At 43.8% G+C, this 11727-nt stretch overlaps 1 protein-coding gene across 1 annotated transcript in view; it reads right to left on the reverse strand.

The window, feature by feature from the left end:
* Positions 1–979: 979 nt before the first annotated feature.
* LOC104162664 (AP-2 complex subunit beta-like) overlaps positions 980–11727 on the reverse strand; it is a gene marked incomplete at both ends in the record, with an annotated part of 12619 nt that continues 1871 nt past the window's right edge. The window contains 6 exons of the mRNA XM_009701449.1: positions 980–1078; positions 1593–1758; positions 2875–2990; positions 7716–7811; positions 10022–10142; positions 11009–11230. Of these exons, the coding sequence (XP_009699751.1) occupies positions 980–1078; positions 1593–1758; positions 2875–2990; positions 7716–7811; positions 10022–10142; positions 11009–11230 (820 nt within the window). The remainder of the gene's footprint in view (positions 1079–1592; positions 1759–2874; positions 2991–7715; positions 7812–10021; positions 10143–11008; positions 11231–11727) is intronic.

Genomic DNA, 11727 nt, shown 5'->3' on the forward strand with positions numbered 1-11727 from the left:
TGCTCTTGGCCCATCTGTCTCTAAAGAGGAGCTGAGAGTCTGCCTAAGAGCAGGTTTTGAAACAGGAAAAGCAGGCCATGGATTTCTTACCACTGACCACTGCAACACCTCCAGAGGGATGAATAAAAGTTTTGAGTACTAAAGAGACCACAGCCATGACTTCTTGCAGCAAAGAGGACCAAAAAGGCCAGCTGAACAATTGACTCCAAGATTTCTGCTCAGAAATAATCACAGCCCATTCAGAACAGCTCGGAGACTATTTTCATCACTTGACACAGCAGGTCTGGAGAGGAGCTGCTCTTTTTGGACTACGCCATCACACATTTACCCCAGTCATTACAGTCAGGGAGCGTAGGAGGATCAGATGAGGTCTTACCCACTCCTGCCACCAGGACATCTCCACTCCTCCAGAACTACAGCACTTCTGTCTGCCAGCTCAAGCGGAGCCCCGCCAGCAGTGATCTGAGCTCATAACTCAGCACCTCATGCCTAATGAATCCGGGATCTTAACCCACTATTACAGCCTCCAGCAAAGCTGCCACATTGGTTGACAGTATCCAAGTACAAAGGAAAAAAAAAAAACAAATCTCAGTTCTTTCTTTTTCATAGCACTGCTTAAGCTTTGCTGTTCACAGAACTAAGACTTTGCGAGGCCCTTTCCCTCTGTCATAGCTCCAGATGTTTTAACTGCAAGCCACCTTCAAGAAGAAAGCATTTTGGTTTTTTCACAACTCTACCCTGTCCCTAACTTTTCATTTGGTGGGGAAAAAGGGAAGGCATTAGGATGAAGCAAAAGCAAAGGAGAGAGTAGATGCCAGATGGCACAGAGCAGCTCTTAAATGGAGTCTCTTTGAGGGAGAGGGGAACACACTTGAATCCTACCTACTGCAAACCTCATTTGCCTGGCAGATGGGAGACACCATGCAGCAGGCCAACACAGTGTCTGGAGGGCTCTGGTTCACTGGATATCTTGGCTTACCTGCGTGGCCAGGCTGAGGACTTGCTGAACCAGCTCCTGTGTCTCAGAAGGCTTTTTTAAGAACAGCTTCACTATAGCAGTCAGTAGGGTGAGCTGCACCTAAAAGAAAGGGACACAGCAGAGATTAGAAAATTCATCCATACTTTAGCAATGTCTCCCAAGTCTCAGTGTCCTTTACTGATATGAAACTCAAGTCCTGTGCTTTGTAACAGCATTACACTCTTCTTTGCTGGTGAAATCCATTACAATGAGACTCACGCTCTTGCATGTCACAAAACACTTTTGCAGACAAGTCCCTGAGCAGCACAGAGATTTATGCGATACTTTTATGCATCTCATCACTATTCTTCTGTATGTTCTGGTCTTTAGTAGGGCTAGTCCCTAAGAAGTATGCAACAGCTAGAAACCCCTCCTGTTCTGTCTCATCCTTCCAAGAAGAGAAGTTTGGGAGATACAGACAACAGAGAAAGTCTACAGACTCCCAAGAGTTTTATTTTAGTCAAATATTGAAGCTTTCATTGGGAGGTATTTTCTGCCCACTACAATATTTACCGTCCATCCCATTCATACACTGCATGAACCACTACAGATAAGATGCACAACACAATTTTACCTGAGTACTTTCATCATGGAAGCCCTCCAAAAAACTCTCCAACAGCTCGTCTGCATTGTCAATTCTTTCTGCATATTCGCCCACTATCCAGATCATGGCAGCTCTGGCATCTGGTTCATCCAGGGAATCTAGGTTCTCGCACAGAGTGGCAATGATGCTTTCATACCTGATTTGTCAGAGTACAGGTGGATTACTGGGGTGAATTCAACTTGTGTTACTCCACATCTGCCCACATCATTCTGCAGAGAATCCTGCACTGAATTACAATGTCTTGTATTTCTACACAACAAGCAGCATTTTCACTCAACTACAGAAGATATTCCTCGGCTTTGTCTTTTTCCAAGCCCAGCACTAAGATCTCACAGGGTTCTCAAGAGCTTTGCAGTTTTGTTAATCAGCAAGATGACCCAGGTGTGGAATTCAAGACAAAGCTGCCCCCTCTCTGTTTTGCTAAAGGGAATATTTGATCCAACAGTTCAAACCATGAGTCTGTATCAGATCCTGTAGCCTTGCTGGCGTCTTCAGGTTGGTAACTCTTAACTGGATATTACACTTCCCCAAAGGCTTTGCCGTAAAACAGACAATACCCCACGCTGATTATTTAGCTTCCCCTATTCCCATGTGTGGGTATCCCTGTCATAAGCAGGCAATCTATCTTGTAACTGACAGCAGAAATTGCCAGAGAGGCCTGCAGATGTCCCATATTACTTTTTAGGCGATCATGAAGTCCCTGCTGAAAGACACTGCTGCTGTTCTGTACCTGAAGAGACAAAACCTTATTGCAGAAACAGCTTAAAAGAAGCTGAGTACTGCCCAAGCCGGAGAGAACACTTGATGGAGAAAGCCAGCAGCATTTTGTTCAGCACAATCCAACTGGGATCTCAGACCACGACAGCCATGAACTTTCATGGCCTTGTATGTAAGGAGACGAGCAAAACTAGAAGCCTGATGCTGTAAACTTGGTCAAATTTTCCTTCTGGCATTCTCTGGAAGAGCTTTACTAACTTTTGATTAAGGCTTATACTCAGCATCAATATGGAGCGGTGGGGAAGGCAAAGCTTTCAATTCAAAAGCTAATAAGGTGTCAGGCTGATACCCCATCTAGAGCCAACACCTGAATCCTACCATACTAGGAGCTAGAATCAGAATGGACACTGCTTTTCAGAAAAACCACCACCTTTGCTTCAGAGCCCTGGCAGGCTATGCTGAATGAGTTTTACATTGCTCTGTTCTGATGCTAGCAGTCAAGGGCTTCCAAAAACCTTATCCTACTTTCACATACTTGTTAGGGTACTTGCGGAAGATGTCTCTGATGACAACAATGGCCTCCTGGACCACATAGTTGACCTTGGTCTGGATGAGGTCCAGCAGTGTGCTCACGCAGCGCTCCGCAGATTGCTAGAGAAAAGAACAGAACAGTACAATTAAAATGAGCTGAAGAAACACTCCTTCCCAGCCCACAGCACACACTGAGGAACGAGGCGTGCATATGAGAAAAGGCCCAGAGGGGAAAAACAAAAGGATGACAGCTACCAACTCAATATGCACGTCCAGAAAAAAAACCTACAGGTTGACAAATGCTTGTGTATTGCAGCGGAGGTACCAGCTGACTCCCGCTCCTACAAAAGAGTAATGCTTGAAGCAATCATGGCAGTAGATAGCCGGATCACCACACAAGAGACCTTAAGAACATTGCCTGGATTACCACTTATATCACCCTCTTTCTGGCTAGCAGTTGAAACAGGTGACCGAATGGGCTCTCTTGGACTTGCCCAAGCTGTGGGAACCAGAGCTGGGAGAGTTTTGACAGAGACTGCTGGAAGTTGTCTGGGGAAGCTAGAAGGCAGGAGAAAACCATGCTGTCAATCGCACTGCAAGAACAGCAGCAAAAAGCAGCTCACACCAGCAAGAGGTTCGGTATTTTTGGGGTGAGGTCACCAGCAACATGTGAAGATAACAGCTATCAATAGAAATCCAGCTGTTGCTAATGCAGCTTTCACATTAATTAGTTCAAAATTCCCAGCCACGGGCACTGTAAGATAACAAGGACTGGACACTGGCATGCTCCAGGAACCAAACTGGAATTAGAGGCAAATAATTCAGGGATATCTATTCTCAAATAGCACAGCGAGGCAGGACATCACAGGAGCAACCGACTCCAGCACCAGAGAGTCACAAATAAGGACAGCAATTTGGCTATTAGCAGAGCACATATGAAGCCTCATTACACAGCTGGTGATTAATTGAGAAGCAGACTGCTCACAACACTGCCTAGGCAGTCAGCATCAGAACATTCATAAAGCATTCAAGATCGAGACAAACATCGTAGGGCATAAACAATAGCAACGTAGGTGGATTTTTCAATTCAAGTGAGCTAATAGTTCACTCTCAGAGCACTTGAAGGCTGGGCAGAAGAAGGAACGAAATGGCATTTAAGTCACAGGAATCAGTTTTTTGAGAATGGGCAAATATCTCAAGGACAAACCTCAAGACTTGTAGAGCTGAATTTGGGACAAGCAGAGCCTAAAATCTCTTGGTGATTTCTTGCCCTCGTTACTCTAGCTGCAGTATCTTACAAACACAGCCTACAAGCGCAAACACTGGCAATGCTGGCACAGAGATCAGCCAAGAGAGGAGACACTATAAACCAGCATTTGCTCTCTTTGCAAACTGGCACTAAAGGCCATAAGACTCTCCCCTGAAATTCACACCACAGAGAAAAAAAATCCAGTACAATTGGTATCAGAGAAAGGAGAGGTTTCATATAAAGTTACATGATGGGTATATTTTTTTACGATATCTCTCCCTCCTTAGCACAGCTTTACAGGTACTATGCCACCACAGAGGTAGTGAAATGGCAATCTGACAGTGTCCTACTCTCATCTCTTCTCCTGCTCAAGAAGGGATTTGAGGTCTGTGACCCGGAAGACTCTTCCATTTCGTGGATACTGACTGTGGACCTGGCTCCACATAGATTGACATTGCTCACAGTGGGAACCCCACGCGAAGTCCTTGCAAGATAGATGCTTCAGAGCTTGGAACTTCATCTCTTATCAGTTTCTGAACTTTTATTACATTTTTTAACAAGTGGCCTTAAGGGGCACTTGGGGTGAATCTGTCCTAAGCCAACTTGGCTTTACAGCATCAGTCACTGTTTGCAAGAAGCAGTCCAGCCCTGTCAGAGCCTACAAATAGCAAAGCTTTAAGAGCTGCAGAATTCAAGGAAAAGCAAATTAAGTTTTATTTTCTTTTCTCTAGACACTTTGAAGCATTATTTTTCCAGGAACAGCACAACATCCACCTTGAAATATGCAGTATTGATTTTTCACCCAAGAATCCCTTGGAAAGTGAGCAGTCATGTGGGCACACACACAGTAGAGCAGCCCCTCTAACAAAATTTCCCTGTAACAAAACAGATCTCAGCTCACCCCATCCCTTGTAAACATATTGCTATTTGAAGGTGGACATCCCTAGGGACTGAAGTGCTCTGCAAACCGATGGAAGAGTGCCCCAACGAGAACAGCTCTGAAGTTGGAGTGAGGAAGGACAACCAACCAACATCAAAATTGCTTTGTTTTTCTGCAGAAACCAAATGAAAGCATGCAAGATTACTGAAGTAGTACATATCATGCTCACAGCCATAAGTCTCAATGATTTCTAAGTACCAGGCTCCTAGCAGAATCTCCTGGAACAGAGACGAATACCCCCCCTCTAATATGGCTCCTCCTCCTTTGCTCCAGAGGAATCACTATAATTACTGTATCCATTTAATTTCCTTTTCCCATAGGAGTGGTGCTTTGTTTCCTTACAATCGAAGCATCAGATTACTACTTCATCTAGTGCTGTCAATGGAGCAAACTGATGCACAGGCCAGTCAGATACCTTCACCTCATGCTGTCAAGTCTAGCTACACCACATGGTTTGCTGCAGACATACTCATGCTAACTCTGAGCCCAGCCACTGTATCCATGCAATATGATTTTGTTCTGACATCTCCCAACCAATATGACTACTTAAACCTGGGCAAAATCCACCAGCTTTGCTATTCAGCATGGGTATTGTTTACATTTCCAAAACAAGCGCTACCTCTGCTGTTAGCACCATGCACTGCTGCACAGCAAAGGTAATGCCACACTTGCTCTACGGCGCACGTCACAGCAGACAAATGTATTTACTGCCTTACTCTTCTAGGACAGATAATTAGACAAAAGGTAGGATCCTTGCGGCAGAGTTGAGGTTCCCCATGAATACTCATTCATCAACAGCTCCCGCCGGCTGTGCCCTATGTCAAAAAGCAGATTTCTAAGCCTTGGGAACTTGGATGCCAGTGGCTGAGAGAATGCTCTTCCATTAGTCATAACTCACAGTGCAAACAGCCTCTAGTAAACACAGATGCACTGGGGACAGGGATTAACCTAGAGATGAAGACACTGTAATGAGTTGTTCTATATTTGCCCTCTTTAAATCTGGCTCTTGTCACAGGAGTAAACAGATCTCATCTTTAGCAGCAGTGCCTTCAAAGGAGCATTGCTAAAAATCAAGGTTAACACTATTTATTGAGAGATGCAATTGCACAGAGGGTCACTGCAAATTTGCTGGCTCGTTATTATTAGTCCTTTGCACATTGAATATGACTGTCATGGTATCAAGGATGGGAAGAAAGAATGTAGGAGATGAAGGCAGGAAAGGGTAAAAACTTCTAAAAACACCTTGATACTGCAGGAATACACCACCTTTCATGTGAAACTAAGACAGACACATGGCCAAGTCCTAGCAAGAAAGTCCCTACTGAGAACTAAAGCAAACTCCCACTCCCCAGCACAAGCACAGCTACACAACAGGCTGCCGTCAGCTTCTTTTAACTTCTCAATAGCCCTCTTCCATGCTCAAGAGCATTCTCTACTGTCAATGCTGTGGCTCCATCCAGACAGCCTCCTGCCTGCACGCAACATGGAACAAGCACTCCGGTATTTTGAACTGCAGACACGAAATAGAGGCAGCGATCACCTGTTCTATTTGGCCGTGCTTAAAAGAAAGCCCATGGCAGTGCTAAGCCTTTAAGTGATAAGCTGAAGGAAGGAAGAGAAAGCTGCATGGGCAGTCGATTCTCTCAAGATGAGAAAAGTTGGTGTCCTCTTTACACAGACTTTCAGTAGTTTAGCTGAAACAAGGGAAACCTGTGCACTGACACTATACTCTGCCAGGCATGATTAGGTTTTTATCTAAATCTGCTGTCAGGCAACGCTCATGGGAACGCACTTTAGCAAAAGCTAAATGAGCTCAGCTGAAATTAGACCACTTATGTGACATTTTGCACTCGGTTATCAGTTTATTGAAAAGTACCAGCACCACAGCATAAGTCTTTCCTCTCTTCACAGGCTTTCTGAGCTCCTGTCAGGCATACCAGATTCATTTACAGGGAAATAAACAGGGACATCACTAAAAGAAAAAATATTCTATTATGAATATACACCAAAATGCTCAACTGGTAGAGGAAATTTCAGACTGTTGTTCTGGATAACCACAGAGGTTCTTGGGAACTTATCTGCATAAGCATCTAGGCTAAAGAGAGCAGACTCCAAATTAAGGTACAAGTCATACAGACCTTTAGCACTCGATAAGCAGATAGAGCCACTCTCTGCTTATGCAAATTGCATTTAAATGCCCCAAATCTCTGTAATTCTAAGCATGCGTGTTCTATTCAGTTGAAATAGGGGGGACACAAAACATTTCATAATACTGAGTTCCTCTGCACCATCTCTTCTCCTTCCCCCTGCAAAAGGTTAGGCCACAGCTATTAAAGGAGGTCCTCATGGATAAGTGGTCATTGTTCCATTGAAGCCAGTACAGTAAAGTGTTCCATCAAGGATTATTTAGTTGCCTTGCTCTGCCTGCAAGCTGAGGTCTAAGAGGAGCACACCACCCTCCTGTGGTGCACTCAACTGGAGCTCATGAGTCCTACTGCTCGGCTGCAGCTTTGCCCATGAGCATGATGTATCCAGGTCATTTGATTGTCAACACAGGAGCAAAGAAACTTGGCGTAACATGGGAACGAGATGGCAAAGCCCATCATTGTTTTTGAAGAGAAAGAATCACAGAAAACCTCAAGATTCAGATACTCGCCTCAACCTTGATGGCACAGCGCCCAATTGCTCGGACAGCCTTACGCACGAAGTCAACGTCCACCTCAGTAGCGTATTCCTTGAGCTCTGCCAGGACCTGCAGAGAAAGCACACCAACGTGAGTCCCTGGGGTCACACAGAAAGAACATCCCACTCTGACAAGTGATGCTACTTGAATACCAGAACACGAGCAGGATGCGTTCTTCCACAGCCAACCACACACATTCAAAGCTAACACAGTCAAACTCTGCAATCAATCTCTATCTCGGAAACCCACTGGTTTGGATTAGGCAGCAAGACTTAGTTTAAGCTGGCCAAAGCCAAAAGATGGCTCGCTCTAGATTATTTTCAAATTCCCCTGAACAAAAGCTGGGGGCAAAATCAGCCCTGCCAAACTTAAATGTTGCTATTCATTCTTACATGGAAAATACAATGAAGTGGGGGCCATATCCATACACACAGATTTTATGTACAGTTCATTGTACTTATTGTTCTACATTCACTGTATGCCAAGCTCTCAGCAACAACCATTTTTGATCTCTCCTCTTCTGTGCCGAGATGAACCTCTGGATCCCTACTGGATCCCAAAAGAAGATGCAAAGGAGATCTGAGGACACCCTGAAACACCTATACAGAGATTAATAAGACGGGAAGTATCTTCACAGTGTTAAGAGTAAGATTTACTATTCTGTCTCAGTTTTTTTGCTAATGGAAACTGAACAAGGGCTTAGACCAGGACCTGCTGGAATCTTACAGACCACTAACTAAAAAGCTACTTTGTCTTAAAAAATCACTTAGCTTAGAAAAAATTATTTTAAAAAAGACACTATGCAATTTATATTCCCTCAAAATCTCATTTGTTTCAGTTTCTCATGTCAAACATGACATCAGGGATTTCATTGTGATGTCACAAATTGATTGCAAAGGAGAGGTGAACAGCACAAAGACAGACAGTTGTTTCAAAAATCTCTAGGCGATGCCAATTGCTCAAAACAATGACAAGATCAAGAGGCCTTGAAGGGCCAGACTGCAGACAAATAAATCTGCAAGGAGTAGACTGGACATCTGTGTTTTGAAGTTTTATTATTTCCTTGGATGATCTATGTTGCGCAGCACTCACAGGACCTGGGTTTAGTAGCTTACGCTTTTCAAATACTGCCCGAGTTTGAGGGACTCGGATACAACTAGTCTGCAGCCTTTGCCTAGAACAGGCATGGAGATGAAGAGTCTTGACAAGCCACACAGGGAGGATGTGGGTAGAAGCCTGCTCTCCTTGGGTCTCGTTTCAGGGCATATTTCTGATTGTTTTTAGGAATGTCTCTTTAGAGTCAGGAAGAGATTCATTCATTAGTCTGCAGATCCCAGTCCCAGACTCTGCCCTCCAGACACCACTGCCTTTCATCCAAACCACCTGCATTATCTAAACATTATGCATTAAGATTGGTATGGAACCTACCAAGAGTAAACAGAAAATTCTGAATACATTCTCACGGAAACTGATTTTTAGAATGTTTTCCATGTCCCCAGCACAAAAGGGGCATGAATTACCTTGCTCTGTTCCAAAAAACATCAGAGGAGAAAGCTGAAGAGAGCTGCTTAAAAATGTCATATTAAATGAAATTACTCTGTGACAATTAGCATAGGACAATAATAGCATTAACCAGTGGCGTTAATCATTCTGCGTTAGTGTTAGGCCTTGTGGCCAGGGTCACACTCGAGAACTCTTCCCTTAAGAAAGGAATTTGGATTAAAACAACGTCAAATCCAAGGAGAATCTACACTGTAAAGCAGTCTCAATTCAGTTTAGCTTTAGCTTTGTGCTATTTCCACTCTGGAAGCAAGTTAAGCAAAATAAATTTTATTTTAGCTCTGAAGAGTGCCTGTGCAAGAGTGTAACAATTTAACTAACACACTTGAAATTCACACTTCAGTAATGTTTGGTCTTTTTGAATGCCTCCATTACATGCACACTCCTCTCCCTTGAAACAAGTTTCTCATTCCAATCTCTGCACTAGCAGTGACTCATTTGACAGGAGACATCAGTTCTCCTCCTGGAATTGTAATCTGTAAAACAAGATCTACCTAACAGTCACGATGCAAGATATACCATAATATTAACATTGAAATTATGGAGGAAGCTCCAACATCTCCCATTAAGTAGCTGCAAAGAGCACTATACCAGGGACAGTGATGCCTAAAAGCCAGGACAACACTAGCAGTAGTTGCATACATCCTCACGCAAGGACCATGAGAGGGTTTTCTGTCCCCAGAACACATGCAGAACGCATCAGAAGTTCCTTAGCTGACCTGTGCAATGTTTGCTTGAGAAGCTAGGCGGATCATGATGTCCAGTTTCTCCAGTTTGACATAGATGGGATCGTTGTACTTCACAAAGAACACCTTGATTTCCTGCTTCAGGATTTCAGGCCTGGAGAGAACATAACGTTGTTTCACTCAAGACTGGTAAAAACAATGGGCTCTATCCTAACCAAAGGTATCTTTTGTTTAGAAATCTACCCAAACATTCACTGAGTAACAGAATGGTGTCACTTTGTGTCCAGGACACGCAAACAAACCTATGAAAACAATTTGAAGAGAGTTAGAAGGCTAGAGAAAAAGATTGTTTAGATACAAAATGCAGAATCTCTAACCATGCCTACATCTCCTTTTGAACTGCTGAGCCAACCACTACAGTCAGTCAGTGGATGACAGCACTTTCAGTGAAAGGGTAACATCCTTACCTCAATGCAAAACCCACCTGCAACCTCATTTTCTTTCACTTGCAAGATGCCAGTGCACAGTAACTCTGCCCTGAATACAATCACAAAGTGTTATCTGACCTATCTCACCTTTCCAGCAACGAACAACAGTATTTAAACATGCACATGGGAGCAAACCGGTGAAAAAAAACAACGCACTGTACATCAGTATGTCACCAGCCTGGTTCTTGTATGCTGAAGAGAATAGCATAGGCACACTGAGTTTCTACAGGTCACTATGATCTCTACAGTTACACCCTTCTTCCCATTTGCAATCTAATTTATAGTCTAATGAGAGGGCAGTTCTTACTGCTCTTAAAGAGGCAAGGTAAAGAAATACTGTATGATATCAGCATCACAAGTATGCTGTAAAGAAAATTAATTTAGGCTACCAGAGTCCTGAGACTGTTTAATCCATCCCTCGAGGGATCTGAACCTGGATTAAACGAAGTCCTGTGGATGTGGAAATATGTGAGGGTCTGAGATAACCAGATGCCCTTTGACAACCCAGGAGTAACACCCCCTGAGGCTTTACCTTTTCTGCACAATCAAGTTGATGTTCCTCAGGGCAACATACTGAACTTCAGGCTCTCCAGACAGCAGGGTCACCAGCGGAGGGGCAAGTTTCTTCAGCAGCATGTTGTAATAGTCAGAGTCCTTGGGAAGAAGTTCCAGGAACTTCATCAAGACCTTCACTGCCGACAGCACCACTGCTGAGTTGGCGTGAGACAGCCGAGGGGTCACCCGTTCACAAATACTGGAGACAGAGGGGTAAGAAAGGGTTCACGTGTATTTCAGAATGTCAAGTATTTCAGACCTTACCTGAATTTAGGAGATTGTACATGGCTGAAGACAGTTTCTCAGACACTACTTTGATTTGGGTTTGTTCACAAAGGACAGGCAAAGTCCTGCTTTCCAACACAGCAGGAAGCAAACAAGAATGACTTCTCTCACAGCTTCAAGTTTCTCTCCTGCCACAGTTAGCTCAGGAACTCTTCCAGCTCGCAGCATTACAGTTCCAACACATGTTCAGTTATTAGGCTTTCTGCCTTTGCCTGGTGGTATTCTCTATTTTTGTGATCTCATCCATCAATTACAAACACAACTTTAACAGAACAGCTATCAGAAAAACACTTTAGCCCCCATATAATCATTTAGAGGCGATACATGCTTCTGGCTTGCTCAGGGGGGTTGCTGCCATTTCAACCATTTGTTTCTGAAAAAAAAGGTTTCTGTTACTCTGAAGATATAGGG

This window comes from Cariama cristata, unplaced genomic scaffold (assembly GCF_000690535.1).
Source record: "Cariama cristata isolate BGI_N322 unplaced genomic scaffold, ASM69053v1 scaffold43695, whole genome shotgun sequence".
NCBI classification, from domain to species: domain Eukaryota; kingdom Metazoa; phylum Chordata; class Aves; order Cariamiformes; family Cariamidae; genus Cariama; species Cariama cristata.